General features: G+C 32.4%; 1 protein-coding gene across 11 annotated transcripts in view; it reads left to right on the top strand.

Annotated features, from left to right (window-relative positions):
- The window catches only part of mtd (mustard), a 443,203-nt gene that overhangs the window by 361,814 nt on the left and 65,079 nt on the right, over nucleotides 1-16,310 (top strand). For 7 of the 11 annotated variants that reach the window (XM_065358692.1, XM_065358688.1, XM_065358689.1 and 4 more), the window contains 13 exons: nucleotides 2,470-2,590; nucleotides 2,854-3,005; nucleotides 3,116-3,303; nucleotides 3,388-3,612; nucleotides 6,544-6,682; nucleotides 6,909-7,158; nucleotides 7,449-7,804; nucleotides 7,886-8,028; nucleotides 9,561-9,848; nucleotides 12,595-12,731; nucleotides 13,326-13,361; nucleotides 15,214-15,376; nucleotides 16,078-16,285. In XM_065358692.1, the coding sequence (XP_065214764.1) occupies nucleotides 2,470-2,590; nucleotides 2,854-3,005; nucleotides 3,116-3,303; nucleotides 3,388-3,612; nucleotides 6,544-6,682; nucleotides 6,909-7,158; nucleotides 7,449-7,804; nucleotides 7,886-8,028; nucleotides 9,561-9,848; nucleotides 12,595-12,731; nucleotides 13,326-13,361; nucleotides 15,214-15,376; nucleotides 16,078-16,285 (2,406 nt within the window). The remainder of the gene's footprint in view (nucleotides 1-2,469; nucleotides 2,591-2,853; nucleotides 3,006-3,115; nucleotides 3,304-3,387; nucleotides 3,613-6,543; nucleotides 6,683-6,908; nucleotides 7,159-7,448; nucleotides 7,805-7,885; nucleotides 8,029-9,560; nucleotides 9,849-12,594; nucleotides 12,732-13,325; nucleotides 13,362-15,213; nucleotides 15,377-16,077; nucleotides 16,286-16,310) is intronic. The other 4 variants (XM_065358686.1, XM_065358690.1, XM_065358691.1 and 1 more) reach the window with 3 other exon arrangements.

The following is a 16,310-nucleotide window of genomic DNA, read 5'->3' as shown; positions in this document are numbered from 1 at the left end:
TTCTACTTACATACACAATCGCATTCAAATCTTGCAGTATCGAAAAAAATCGTTCGAAAATCGATTGCAAATCATCTTAACACACTCAGTGGTGCCAATTTTTCATAATTTCGTCATTTTTCAGGAGCACTGAAAAGTTAGATTACGTTGCTATGTTTCTGAAATTTCCTGAGAAAAAGTTGATGAAATTCTTGAAACGGTGTTATTAGCCTAATGAAATCTTATGTCAGTGTTCAATAGTTTCCCTAATGGGGGGAGGGGGCGGCGGCGGTGTGCGAAGAATTTACAATACATTTTATTTCGAAAAAGATTGTCAAGACAATTTTAATTTAAGAAAATAAATGAAAATTATCGAATCAATTTTTTCTGTTTTTTCTGCGTTGTGTGATCTTATAACTTTTCTGATGATCAGGATGGAAAAGTGGGCGTTGCTTCGTTAGAGTGGTTGAAGTTTTTCAGCCAGAAACATAGAAAATGATACACGAAGACATTGAAATTTACAATTAAAGTGATCCATTTTTGAACACTTTTTTCAAGATTTTTTCTTGTAGTTAGTTTTTTTGATGACCAAGATGAAAGAATTTTTGGTAGAAATTTTTTCTATCCAGGGTTGTAAAGCCCACTTGAAATATGTACCTACCTATATGTCAATTTTTTTATCAAGGGAAATCGCGTATCTACTTGATAAAACACCCCATAGGGGAAATCTTCCCATAACCTACATTTCAAGTTTTGAAGCTCATTTTTAAATTTTTTGTAAATTTTTGAAAATGTTGACAGTTTTGACTTTTGATGTTTTTTTTTTCTTTTTTTGGTGAAGATTTTTCAACTTTTTCTTAAAAATATATTTTCCCCCTAAAATAAAACCAAAGTGTGTGAATAATAATTTCTTCATTTCAATTCACATATTTAAAAACTGCCTATTTTAGGCCATTCTAGAGCCTCCAGCGAGTTTTCAATGTCCTCCAAAAATTTTTAATTGCTCTGAAAGAGCCAAAAAAGAACATTTAACATCATGTTGAGCACCCTCTGTATCGTGTTAGATGGTTATCGCTAAATTCCAGCACCCAATAGCAGTTTAATCTCAATAAATATGTAATTTTTAGGAAAAAAATCAGAAATAATATTCCACGAGGATTTTTTGTTGAAATATTGTCTATGTCTACACATCGCTCGAATGTAGTACATATGCTGTTTTTGACCTTTGGGGGGGGGGGGGTAGCAAAATGATGATCAATAATTTACAATCAAACTGGAACTCCTGGCATTTTGCGACCACCTTCCAAAATGGTCCAGAAGATGTCTAATTCGATACTCAAATTTTTTCGACTCTTCAAGAGCAGTTGAAAAATTCCTAGAGAAAATTGAAAACTGGCTGTGAGGCTAGAGGCTCCAGAATGACCTAAAACTAGTGATTTTCACATACTAATAAGAGGATTGAAATTTAAAAAAATTATCCTCACTGGTTCTTGGTTGAATGGAAAAATATTAAAAAGTTTGGAAATCGCTACAATAGCAGCTTTTTTGAAGTTTCCAAAAATTCCCCAAAAAATCCAAAAATGAATTTTGGCTTCTAAAATGTTGGCCATGGAAGGGAAGGGGGTTCAAATCGGGGTTATAAAATGAATGGGGAAGATCAAGCGTTTAGCGTTTATTCTCAATTGGACCAAATTGATCTTCGAATGGAAAATTTTTCAGAAGAGATGACTTGTAAGTTAGCTGAAAAAGAAAAGCACGTCCACAATGAGAAATTACGAATATCAATGAATATTGATTTTTCAAACCTTGCAATAATTTTTTTTCATCCATTCGCGATAAATTTTCACATTCCATTTTTAAATTTTAATCTCGTGTCAAAAAATTGACTCGTTTCTGTACATATTTTGTTATTGTTTTCGAACGATACGATGCAACGCAAACGTCACGTAGAGTCTTCGCATTCGAGACGATATGCGGATATTTATTTCCTAAAAATGGCACATGTGGTTTTTTCACGTCACGTCGATTACTATATTTAGACGGTTTTAATTACAATGGCGCTTGTTTTCAATGAGCGTAGATAGAATCGCCATTTGTAAAATTACCGACGATAATTTTTCCTCTGGTTCTTTTCCTGGTAGTTTTAGGTACTACACTAGAGGTAGAGGTACCTATACGAAGAGTAGTTTGCGAAGCACGAGCGACGACGTTAACGTAATAAAATATCGAGGTTGGTTGCGCGATCTCGAGAACGAAATATACGACCTGGGCGTAGATTAGGGTGATATTTTCTAATTTTTCCTTATTAGTGTAGCGTACTTTTTACGCCACTGATAAGGAATAAAAAACGATGGCGAGAAGAAAGTGAGAGAGGAATGGTTTCCCTTTTATACTTTACTTCTTTTTCTGTAACTGATATAATTAATGTATAGGTATTAGAAGTAAATAACTGTGTTATCTAATTTTTGTATTTTTCTCCGTGTTTTGCAGACCAACAGTGAAGGCGCTGAACATTGTTCGATTTCCGATGAATCGGCCGATACTGAAAATGCGGCTGGTCGACGTTTATCGGGATCTGATAATAAAGATGCTGAAACGAATGCTGAAGATGGTAAGCTTGGCAGATAGATTATTACGGATGTTTATTATTATCGTGCTTGGGACTAAAGTTGAAGCTTTTGATTTAAATTTTTTTGAATCGAGATCGAGTGTAATGTATCGATTGTATAATGATTTTGCTAATAGAGGAAGGCGTTTTAAGCAGAGGATTTTCGGTGCATTTCGTTCGATTAATTTTGATTTAATTAGTTTCGTATTTTTCTTAATCGCGAATGAAAATGTTTTCTAATCTATTTATTTATTTCATTCGAACAGATATGTTGGATAACTTGAGAATAGCATCACCCAAACCAGGCCACGCCGAACGTATTCATTCACCGACTCCAGCAACAGTTACCCAACAAAAACCAGTACGAACTTTCGATAGATTTTTGAAAATCAATGTTCGTCATATTACCGATGGTCAGGTAAGCGCTCGTGCATATTTTCAGATAGTCTGGCTGACGTGAATTTCATTCGATTTGGACTGCCAATAAGTGCCAATTGATTCGAAACGCGATGCTTTTATTACTTACAGGGTGTGGTCAGCGGAGTATTGCTAGTTACACCGAATGCTGTGATGTTCGATCCAAATGTTTCGGATCAGTTGGTCATCGAACATGGACCAGAATCGTACGGCGTTATTGCTCCTATGGAGTTCGTCGTGAATGCTGCCATTTATCATGATATCGCCCATATGAGGGTAGCCCATACGCCGCACAATTTGTAAGTACCAGTACGATATTGGCGACGAGTGAATTTTCGAGAATTTGGTAATTTTTTAATAATAAATTCTCGTTGTATATGTAGGTCGGATTCCGGTGGTAAACCAGAAATATACCATGCATCCGAGAAAGATAGGCGTGATAGTTTGTACAGACCGAAAGAAGAACGAAACGACGGTATCGAACACAATGATCCTTTAGTTACCACTCAGACTGACTCTTTAGATAGCACAACGTTAGAAATACAAAGTTCGCCGGGCGGTAAAGCGGATTCCTTATTGACTAAAGAGGATACGTTTCCAGAGTTAAGGTTCGTAGAGTATTCAGTGCTAATCGAGTATTTTTAAAAAGTCGATAGGCTACTATAAATAGGATGACTAAATCAAGTACTGGAACGGATAGGTTTCTGTCAAAAGTGGAGTAAATTTCATGCCAATTTTGTTATATATTCAATGAGAATTGAGAAGACATTTTTATGCCTAAACTGATCGGATTTTTCTAATTTAAAAAAAAAAAAAACATTTTCTTCGTTGATTACTAGTAACTTTTCAAATTCCAATCTTGGCTAAAGGATATTCCTGCCAAAGCTGTCCATTTTGGAAAAAAATTGGTGACTGGAGCAACTCGAGGGGTTGAATTTGAATAAAATTATCGAATTTCGAACTCAGTGACCTCGAATTAGTTGGAATCAACATTTTCGAATTTTCTAATATTGGTGGCTGGGGGGTGGGGGCGGGGCTTATCCAAAAAATAATTGAATATTCGAATTCTTGATCAAGGCCCGTCATTCATCTTATGTTTTAGGACAATGGTAGGGGGTGAGAATTGGATCTAAAAGTAAATTAATATGGAGCACCTTCAAGTCACTATTATTTTTTTTTTGAAATTTCGATGAGAACTGAAGGTACCTCCTCCCTTTCTGGTTCCCTTGGTGCGGAGAACCCATGTTCAGAATTAAATGGTTGAAAACAGAATCAACAAGTCAGCTTTAGAATAACATTAAAATCATTTTAAATTACCAAAAATTGATGAAAATCCAGTAAAACTTAGGAAAACTTGGCACAAATTGTATAAAATGAGGTTAAAAAATCTGATGAAATAAAATTGTTTTTAAAACGCGAAAACATCTTTTGCGATACTGATATGTAATTAAAAATTAATAAATTACCAAAAACTAATGAAATTTTATTGAAAAAACTACGTAAAATTAAATTGAACGTGGTCGAAAGTTGTTGAAATTGCATAAGAATATCTGCTCGAAAAACTTAGAAATTATTTTGAAAAAATTAGGTATGCATAAAACTGATGAAATTATTGAAAAATTTGTAGAAATTCGACGAAAATCGCTTAAAACGTCATTAAAACGTGTTGAAAATGGCAAAAAAAAAAAAAAACTTGAAAATGAATCAAAAGTATAAGTTGGCATTAAACATTGTGAAAACACGTAAAAATGACTTGAAAATTCCGAAGAAAATCAGTTAAATTATTGAAATTTACCAAAAACTGGTTAAATTTCAAGAAAATTTAGCAATATTTATCGAAAATTGCATAAAACGTCATAAAACAGGGTGTCTAATGATCACATGAAAGTCATAAAAAAGTCACGAATTTTGGTAAGTGGTCATGAAAGTCATGAAAAGTCATGAAAAATAATGAATTTTGCTCGAAACACACTTGAAAATTTTTTTAAAGCCCATAAAATAAAAATATATGAAAAAATGTTCAAAGAATCGGAAAAATGAAAAAACTGAAGTATTTAGCTAATTGCTTACAGATTAAAAAAAAATCCTCGCAGTTTCAAGTTATTCAATTTTTTGGAGAGGGGGGGTATTTTCATACGGTAAAAATGTGAAAAATAGGTCGTAAAAAGTTATGAAAAAGTCATGATTTTTTCCTGTGAGTTTTGTTAGACACCCTGTAAAAACACGCTATAATTACATTATAAATACCTACTTGAAATGCATTAAAATCACTAAACAATTTATTAATCTAATGAAACATCATCTAAATTTGGCAAAATTTGCAAGAAAAAAAATGCAGGGAACATTTTTAAAACATGTTAAAATACTGATGTAAAAAGAAATATTTAAAAAGTATTAGAATTATTAAAAGATTTGAAATTTGGCGAAATTTTTGGAAAAGAGAAAGTAATCAAAAGTTGTGTGAAACGATATTGAATCAAGTTAAAAATGACTTTAAAATTCTTTTTAAAAAATAATATTAAAATCATCAAAAATTAGGAAAAAGTGATCAAATTTTTGCAAAATTCGATGAAATTTGGCGAAAACTTCACAAAATTTCGTTAAGACATGCTAGAAACTAAATTAGAACTCTTGAAAAAGCATTAAGATCATTTAAAATTACGCAAAAACTTGCGAAATTTGGCCAAAGTTAGCAAAAAATTACATAAAATTTTGTTAAGATGGTATAAAAACTCTTTAATAGCTCTGAAATCGCTCAAACTTGATTGTTAAAATTCATCTACGTCTAAAATTTGTCAAAATTTTGCAAAAAAAAACGGTTAAAAACGTATTAAAATGACAGAAGAATCCTGAAAATGGATGAATGTAATTAAAGTGGCCCCACAATGCCATTTTGAAAACTTCAAAGTTGATTTTGAAGTCGTGTGGAAAAATTGGGACAAAAATTGACCGTATTTGAATCCAAAACCACGCTTGATATTTGCTAAGTTTGACTTTTTAATTGATCAAGAAATACCCAAGAAGGTAGTGAAAACATGAAAATCACGAAATTCAAGAACACATCCCCTTGAATTAAGATAAGGAGGTGATCATGAACTTGAAAACAATTCAATAAAAATCGAAAAAATCGCCCAGGACTGATCCACTTTACTTGACGAAAGCAGCTTTTACTCAATTTTCTGATTCTTTTTTAGTCATTTTGGGCGTTTACTTCATTCACATAACTTTCACTCTTTCTAAAAGTAGGTTTTTTGAATGTAAAACGTGATTGATCATTTTAAGGTACGAGTATAAAAAAGCATCAACCCATCCTGAAAGACTGAAAACATGTCCATGAATAATCAGCAAAAATTGTTTTATTTTTTTTTCAATTTTATCGTTACCATAATTTAAATCTTGACCCTAGATTTTTAATTTTTATTTGAGAATCAGTTTCTTTGCTCTTTTATTAGTTCATTTCTGTACATTGTGTAAATGTGTATATATGTCAGTCTCAGTAAGTACATCAATTTTAATGCTAACATTTCACGTTCATATAGGTCGTCCACCGAAGAAGAGGATGACAACAGCGTATGCTCTTGCGAAGAAGAACGTCAAATCGGTAATGCATTTCCAAAAGCTTTCGAAAGAGATTTAATTATACCTCCGTATGCTAAAAAGAAAACTAATCACTTATTGGTAAGTATTTCATTATACGATTCACGAACAAAATATAAAATTCTAGATGTAAGAAATATACTCGTACTACTTGGGGTGATTTTTTTTGGGGGGGGGGCTGAAAAAACCTAACCAGCCCATCAGAGGCTATTTTTTTATCCATTTGAAGGGTTGCTAGAGATCGTTCGGTAGTGATTTTCTCGTTAATATCGATGAATTTTTGAACGTGTGATTTTTTTGTGTACAGAAACGATCTGACGAAATATCAGAAAAAGAAGATACCTCACATTCGGGTGACGAAAGGAGAACGGAATCGCCGGCTTCTTTGCCACCGGACGGCGAAGACAACGCGTCTGAGTCAGCCGTACCACACCTAGTCGAAGCGGAAGCTGTGATTAAAAATTTAGAAGAAAGGCGAAAATCGTCGTTGGACCACCATTGGGCTGTACCGAGTAAAATTCGTTCACTCGAAGGCGACGCTGCTCCTACGGAAGAGAGTACGTTGATTCGATGTGTATTTCTATAGCACTGTTTTTGGCACTTTTGAATTGAGGATCTCAAAAAATCCATATGAAGTGAAATTTTTCCTCATAATTTTATTTTGATTTGAGTTGAAAAACGTTTTAAAGACTTCTAAAATGATAACTTTTTAAAATCATTTATCAACGATCCTCAGTCAAAAAATGCCAAATTATAATTTTCCAACGAAATGTATCCCTATACTCTTTCACGTAGTGATCGTGGTGCTGAAATTTTAACAAATTTTTATTCGTCAATTTTTTTCTAGGTACCTGTGTAGTCGAAAGCGAACACACGGATAGCCAAAGCGGTCGATTAGTTAAACAGTCTTGTCACGATTCCGGTATCGATATACGCGAAGACCGCGATCCATCGGTAATCACTCCGTTATCGCGCAAAACCACCTACTCCGACGCTGATATTTTGTTAGCCGATAATGTCGATTTCATACCACCGAAACCTGTCCGGCAACAGTCTCGTAACGAGGAAGAAACCGGCGGCCAGAAGAAAATTTCATCTGTGTCGTTCAGCTTGGAAGATAACAAAGACGGCGCAGAACAAACCAGTAAACCATCGTCTACCAGCGAAGAAGCCGAAAAACAGGCCGAAACTAAGAAAAATAAAGTACAAGACCTACCACAGAGTTTTACTCAAATCTCTATTAATTGAATGATTTTTTTTTAATACGAAATTTTTCATTTACAGATGTTGAAAAGGCTATCGTATCCGCTCGCTTGGATGGAGGGCATCACCGGCGATAAAGACGATAAAGAGAGTTCATTACCTTCGTCAGCCGAATCTTCGCATCCTTCTCATTCATCTAGTGTCTTCTCCAAAGTTTTTTCAAGGTAATATCATCTTTATAGAGTTCTTAAGCTTGCAATTTTTTTCCTCTATTGATTTTTGATTAATAAGTACATACTAATTATTCACAGATTTTGATGATTTTTTTTTTACAAATATGCTTCGTAACGTCGAATACGAATTTTTTCGATTTTTTTGAATCGTATTTCGACGTTTTTATACGTTAAATTAATTTTGGTCTGGGATAGGTAGTAACGATTAATATTATTATTCGTAGTGAATTTTTCATTAAACCGCACACGATGAGTTTTTTTTTTTTAAATGTGAGAAACATTTACCACATCGAGATGTACATTTTTTTCAAGTACTGTACAGTTGTTTTTAATCGCTTTTTTCTTACTTTTTGATTTTTTTTTTTTTGGTATTTTCACGAATATAAATCATTCATATTTTGCAATATCTAGAAAATTTTCCAACATAGTTGTTGAAATTATTAATTTTCAAAATCGTATTTTTTTCATGTTTATAATATTTTGTTTTTGTTATTTTATTACAAAATATGCACCTACAACTAATGCATATTTCACGTAACCAGTGTAGAGTTGATTTTGGGTAATTGAAAAAAATTCACGATATAGATTTGATAATTTTTGATTTTTTTTTTCATTTTTTCCATGAATCATTTTTATTTATTTTTTTCTAAGAAAATAGGTTCCTTTTCTTTTCCATAATTATGTTAAATAGGCAGGAGATTTTTTTTGCGTAGTGGTATTATTGGTTTATGAAATTTTTTGGTGATGGGTTGGTTATTTTAATTGCGAATATCGACGTTGGATTTATGGATTGCTTTATGGGTCTGCAACGAAGTTTATTTAAAGTATTTATGCTTGAGGTGCTTTTTGAGAAAATTTAATTGAATCAAGATTTTTCAAAAAGTGATCTGTGAAATTGCATTCAATTTTTACCAGAAAAGCATAATTTTCTCTACATCAGGCTGTGAAGAAGTGAAAATGGAGTGCTTCGTTTTTGACATACTGAAAATGTTTCTGTACTTCTTTTTTTTAAATCTTTCTACTTAATAATTTTTTTTTTGAAATATAACTGTTAAGTTGGTGAAAAATTCAAATGTTATCTAGTTTTTAGAAGACTGATTTGATTTTTTTCAATTTTTGAATTTCATAGATCATAAAGTCGGTTTAAATTTATAATCGAAGTACATCAATCGATAATTATTTTCTATTAAAATTGAATAATTATAACGCAGAGGTCGTAATAGTTTTATTATATTTTTTCTTATTTCGCTGTAATGCTTCAATGCCTATTTAATCAAACTAACAACCAACCAGCAGGTTGATGAAATGAAACCAGATTGGTTACAATTTTATTGTTAAATTTTGTACCTATGAAAGCAATTATTAAGGTAGTATTTACTCGTATATAGCTTCGGAAAATACAAATTGACAGTGTGGGACGAGTTGAAGGGAGCTTTTTCTTCTACTACGAACGCAACGTGTTTAACAATTGCTCGGTGTTTTGTTATTGTTTTTGTTTTGTTCTTTTCATATGTGCGCTTTAGTTCGCCAATCAATATGGTGACGGATTTCGGTACTGGTTTGTTTTTAACGAAAACTCCTAGCGAGGAAAGCAGTAATAAATTTCAATTCCCTCCCACTAGTGGCTCGTCCTCTACTTCCTCTACATCCCAGACCAATTCAGAGCCAACTAATCGCCACCAGCATCACCATCACCATCGCCATCATCAACGATGCGCTACCATACCTTCCTCTTCTGTGTTATCGAATTCGCATAAAAAGGAAGGTTTCGCTACCTCGTTTTCGCCCTCTTCGCTTATTAGTAATGTGGGGTAAGTTTGTGTTGAACTGAACTCCGTGTCCTGTCCACCCGCCGTATATATTCGTATTGATTGTATCGAGATACTGTTTTTTTTCTCCTCTATTCCCGTATTATAATTGTTTTTTTTTATTGTGATGTTTATTCATTTTTCTGTTTTTTCATCTTTTTAAAAGTTTGATCTCTTTTTTTTTTCATTTTTTGATTTCTTTCTTCGTTTGATCATCGAATTTCTCGCTTTTTGGAGTTTGGTAATGGCTGATTGATGTTTTTTTTGAGTAGTTTTTGCGACGCTTTTGGGCTGTGATTTTAGCTTTTGATTTGTTGTGTTTATTTATCTATGTATAATAGTACAATTTGTTAATGTGGTGTTTATATAGTATAGGTATTGATTTGATATTCTTATTTATTGGTCTTGTGTATGTGTAAGTTGTAGATTTACGTACGTATGTTGTGGATGAGTTTTTCCCTGTAGATACTACTTATGGAATGACTATATTGTTTTATGAATATCAGTGGCAGATTGGGTTGTTGAAGAAGTACGATAAAAATGGTTCAATAATTTGAATTGAGATGGGGAAAAAAATTAAGAATTTTACCAAATTGACGTAGAAAGCTGAAATTCGGTATGTTTCCTATTTTCGATCCTCCCCCTCCCCCTTCCTCGATTGAAATCGGTTTTAAACTGTTTTGAGGAGTTCTGGAACCTCCGGAAGATTTTTGAAAATTGAAATTTCCCTAAAATTTCACCCAATCAAGCTAAAAATATAAAATTTACTGGAATTTTTTGAAAATTTTGAATTTTGAGACATGAGTAGAGGCTCTAGAACGGCTGGAAACCAACTGTAATCGATTTAATATGTTGACGTTAGAGGGTATAAAGTAAATTTTAGCTTTTCAATTCTATTTGATAAAATTTTGTGAAAATTTCAAATTTTAAAAATCTGTCTGGGTTCTAAAATTCTTTAATACGATTCGAATCCGGTATCAATCAATTGAGGGGGGGGGGGGGGGTTAGAAGTTACTCGCATATAAAATTTAGCTTTCTAGACCAATTTTGTAAAATTGATTTTTTCGAATTTTTGGTACAAATTTGATTTTCAAAAATTCAACAAAAATCTTACTTACCTCCCTTGCGAGAGTCAGTCGAAATTATAATCGAATTTTGACTGTTTTATTCCTAAAAATATTGTTTGGCAAATTTTTGATCATTTAGCTCCCTCTCAGGAGGAAAATCCGACTACTGACCAACCTGGAGTTCACAAAAAATTTGTTTGCCCAACAGAATTAATTTTGATGAATTTAAAAAGTGGAATGAAAGGGAAAAGCCAAAATACATACAACGTAATGAATTAAAATAATCAACTTAACTGTTACGATTAAAAAAAAAAACCGCCAAAAAATTAAGTTATTATGTACATATTCCCCAAAAAAATGATGAAGTTGAAAACGTGTGTATTGAAATTTTTTTGAGTAAAATGCCTACTTTGAAGGATTTGGAGAAGGTGGAGGCGTGGAGGGTCAAAATATCGATTTCATGACTTTTTAAAAACATTGAAGAAGAGAATTTGCAATTATGATGAATTATCACCAGATTTTTTTTTTCGATGTTAGAGAATTTTTTTTATTGTGAGCTTTTTTTGAAACCCTAGTGGGTAATTGATGGTTCAAGTCAAAAATCCAAAAATTTTTCTTGCAGTCTTTTTAGGTTCCTTACTAAATTTTTGTTGAATTTTTTCAAAAAAAAAAAATAAAGATAGTCACCTTGGTTTTTCGAAAATTTCAACATGGCCTGGTCAAATTTCGAAAAAATTGAAAAATCACGCACCTTGGTGAACACTCTGTGAAAATACCTATCCACCTTGGATTTTTGACCAAATTGGGATCAAAAATGATTCCACTTTGAGAACTCACAGACCCCCCCCCTCCTCCCTCTTGATCTAGGAGTCTCAAATTTTTCTTGGGACATTTTGAACTCGGAGTTGAATCAAAATCCAAGGACAAAGTTAACTTGAAAAGGAGTGGGGAGATTTATTTTTTTTTTTCAATTTTCTGACAATTACAGTGTTCTTAATAGTGTCATACCTATCAACATGAAATTCGGTTTCTTCAACTTTTAAATAAATTTTTCATAGTGAGTGTGTTCGTTTTTGGATTATTATTTCAAAAATTTTTTTTCTTAATATACTCAAGTACGTTTTCATTTTTGAGAATAAAAAATTTTGCTGTTGAATTATTAATTTTTTGATCCAAAATCTGAAGAAAAATTGGGTTTACTTTTTATTTAATTTTTTAATTTTCAATCTCTTATTTTTCTGCATTAAGTATCTAAATAAATCGAAAATTGGTATTTTTTCTATCACACGTTTCCTTCGTCTTTTACCCAATCTGCCTCTGTGATTGATACCGAGTGAGTAGTATTTCTCAGTAGCCAATTCTTCTCGTATCCAGTTTGCTGAATGGATACCTTCTCGTAATGTAATGTGATGTGATGACAGTAAAATAATTATTTATTACTTAGTTCTAACCGTGTTATACATATGTACTTGGGGATGTGTTACCATGTTAATGTGTTGAATTATAGGATAATCTTTGGTGTATTTATTTAGCATCTCCATTAAGGTACATACGTATATATATTTTATATCCTTGTGCGTCTGTTTCTTTACGAAAGCTTCGTATTGAATGAAGTCGTCTATATTATAATTTTTGATTTTATTTACAAAATGATATTAATACCAGACGATGGTTTTTTGCAGACGTTCCTCTGTTAGCTCGTTCATCAGACAACAGCACCATAATCGAAGCGATAGCACGAAATCAGCTGGACCAAGATTAGATTACCGTAGCATGGTATCGGTTGAAGATATGCCCGAATTGTTTGTCTCGTTCGACAGTAAGTTGAGCTTTATTCGAGTCGAGTATTTTGCTAATAAATACACTGACTTTTACAAGCGTAGTATGTAGTTGATGGTCGAGATCTAGGTACTCGAGTATTCGTGTTTATTGAATTAAATTCAGTATTACCTTACCTACTTTCATCGACGTGTAATTTTGATGCTGATATGCCTTGAAAAACTTCTATCCTATTAAGTAGCGTAGTTTCATTATACGATCGTCGATATTGCAAATACTTCTGTATTAGTACGTGATCTGTGGTACATTTTGAAGCCAGATAGAGCAAATGAGCAGCAGCTTACGTTTCATAGATATACCTAGAGAAACATATGTACACTAATAGGCTACATAGTTTTTTTTTTGTTTGTACATTAGATGTAAAAAAAATACTCGCGAAGGGATGAATTTCATCTTCGAAAAATGTATCGATAGTTTAGCTTGTGTTTTTATGATATTTTATACCTATCGATTGATCCGTTTAACGATGAAATTCACCCCTTATCTCTGTGGTTTTGTTAGGTAGTTTTTAGTACTTGTACATTGTATCGTACTCGTAATTGAAACACTGACACGTTTTATTTTTTGCCTGTAGTTCACGCACCACTGTTTCCCCAGCTTGAAAATTTAGGTATGTTTTTTCCCCTTTCTTCACTCAAATGCATAGTACAAAATGTTATTGCGGTAAATGCCTGTGTATCTATGTACTTCGTATGGTACCATCTGTAACTCTTCTCGTATATCTTAGCTTGATATTCCTTTCTTGATTTTTTTTCTTCTTGAGATACCTACAAATACAGGGTGTCCCGTTACGCTTTACTTACTTTGAAATTTGAATTTGAAGAAAAGTAATTGGAATTTTGGCCATGAGGGCGGATGAGTGTTGGAAAAAATTCACAAAATTTGATGATAATATGAGTTTTTGCCTTGATAGAAAATTGAAAGGGCTACGAATGTACTTTTAGAAGCGAAAAATGTGACTTAATTTCAAAAAATGATCGAAAAAATAGACCAAAAGTGAGTCAAAAATCAGGTACATTTCTTTTTATCAATTTTTCCCCTTTTACTTTTAGAAAAGTCTTTAAATCTAACCCAAGTTTCAAAAAAAAATCCGAAGTTTGAAATTGTACATAAAAAAAAAAAATCGTAGCCTCTTCAATTTTCAACTGTTTATTTTGTGATCATATTTAATTTAGCCTCTTACTCGTAGGACACCCTGTATATGTGCATTTAATCGTTTCGTGCGTAGTGTGAATTTTTGATGTTGTCAGTTTTTTTAGTTGGCGCTTTTTACTTTTACTTTCCTTTTTCATATATTTATCCAGCGACTTTATACGTTCGCTTTATGTTGAATTTTATGTTTGTTGTGCCGTTCAGAATGGGTTTTTCATGTCATTGTCAATGTGGTACTAGATGCCTTGGGGAATGAGAGTCTTTAATACGTACAATCGTCGTCTCATTCTCTGTTCTATTTTTTTGCCTCTGTTTATGTCTATTTCGGTGTATGATAGAATTTACCTATTTATACGTAAACTTTATTCGTATAATTCATAAATGGAAAATACGAATTATTTTCATACTCTTTCGCACGTTTGTGTTCATCGTAACAGGTATTTTTTTAAATTTAATTACACGGTACGTGTTGTTGCGTACCTATTTTATCGTCAAGTCGAAATTATGTATTTTTGAATTTTCGTATTGAGTAAATTGGTCTATTTGTCGCGATATTCTGAGAAATTATGTGTAGAAGTAAATAAGAATAATGAGGAAAGTGCGTTCGAACTGAAAGAAAACATGCAAATTCAATGATTTGTGTGTGGCCTTGGGTCTTATCCTCTTCGCAGCTCGTTTGAAATTGTTTTACAAGTGACAGAATTTTTTTTTTGACTTGATATATTTTTTCCATTATTTTATTTGGCAGTTTTTAAATTTTTTTTTTTAAATGTTGGAATTTTTTTCGTTTGAGATACTTTTTTTTATACAATGAATTATTTATTTTTTACGGAGTTGCGAAGAATAGAGAAGAAAATTATGCACCTCACCTCATGGTCTTAATTTTTTCCATCATACTTAATTTATCATTTCATGCGATATTAAAATTATAAAATTTTAAGCTATCATTTGCCTTAATAGATCGTCTACGTTTTCGTCTGGGGTTCTGGTGAATAGTTCATTAAATATACATACTTATGTGCGTTTATTAAAATTCATCGATCCATTATGGTGATTGATTACAAACGATGGATTCGTTTGGATTATTTTCATTTAGTTTATTTATTTTTGCTCTTATTATTATCATTATTCTACAAAACTGAATCATATTATATTATCAGCTTGTTAATTGTTTCGAAGGTTAACGTGACTTTGTTTTTTTTAAATGGTAAAATATTACGCTTTTTATCGGGATAAATGCCTATCGTGCATCCTCACCGGTGTGTTCATTTGACTATTTTATGAATTAACCATGGTGGTTTTTTTTCTAGAATTGATACCGAGACCAGCGAGATCTTGCGAAGATCCACCGTTGTATTTACGTTTAAGAATGGGAAAACCGAAAAACAGAAGAATACCGAAAACCACTCCTATTATGTCGTACGGTAAAAAGAAAATGCGACCGGAATATTGGTTCAGCGTGCCAAGAAATAGGTAACGTGTACTCGACGATTTGTAAATTTTACGTATCAGGTGTATTCATGTTAAATTCGCCATTTTAGAATTACAATATTCGTAAAATGTTTCAAAAAGAGTCAAATCAAATTAGATTTTTTCTACTTGGGGGAGGGGAGGAGTCAACATTTTTTTATGTTAGGATAGTTTAGGTCTAGATAAGTATTTTCTTGTTTTTTAAAATTTTGAAAAAAATCGAATTATTGGAAAGTTATTCTATTTGTATTTCCTTCCTTGAGGAGAGGGGGGGGCTAAATCGAAGTTCCAAGTCCCTAATTTTCATACCCCCCCCCCCCCTGCCACTGTATTTTGAGAAAAAAATCGAAGTAGCTAAATTTTTTTATTGTTTAAAAAATCTTCTTGAAATAAAAAATGTTGATCCATTTTTTGCTCTTCAAATAAGTAATAATGTTCCATAATTCAAAACTTTCAATATGGCACCTTGATAGATTTTGTATTCAAATAATATTTAAACCTAAAAATATTCAAAATTTTTTGAAAAAGTTACCGAATTTTTTTTTTGTTTTTTTTTTCAAATACTTTTTTTGGAAATTTTTTGATATTTTCCAACTTTTTTTTGGTCCCTTCAGAAAAAAAGTCCTGTACCTGTATTTACTGAAAATACTTTCAAGACACGTAAATTAATTACACCAACTCATTCGATGTTTTTTTTCCTACAGGGTGGACGATTTATACAAATTTTTAAATATTTGGGTACCTCATTTGTACGGTGATCTAGACGAAGAGACCGTCACCGAAAGAGGTTACGAACTAGTCAATTCCGATACCGAATTATGGGACGACGAAGAAGGTAACGGAGAAGATGAAAAGAAACGTTGCCGAGGCAGCTCCGATGATCTTAGTGAATTAACCAGAGAATCGTGGGAGGTAAGTTAATCGCATCCATTTCATA

This window comes from Planococcus citri, chromosome 3 (assembly GCF_950023065.1).
Source record: "Planococcus citri chromosome 3, ihPlaCitr1.1, whole genome shotgun sequence".
Taxonomy (NCBI): Eukaryota; Metazoa; Arthropoda; class Insecta; order Hemiptera; family Pseudococcidae; genus Planococcus; species Planococcus citri.
The sequence above is the reverse complement of the archived record's forward strand: the minus strand, read 5'-3'. Positions and strand labels throughout refer to the sequence as shown.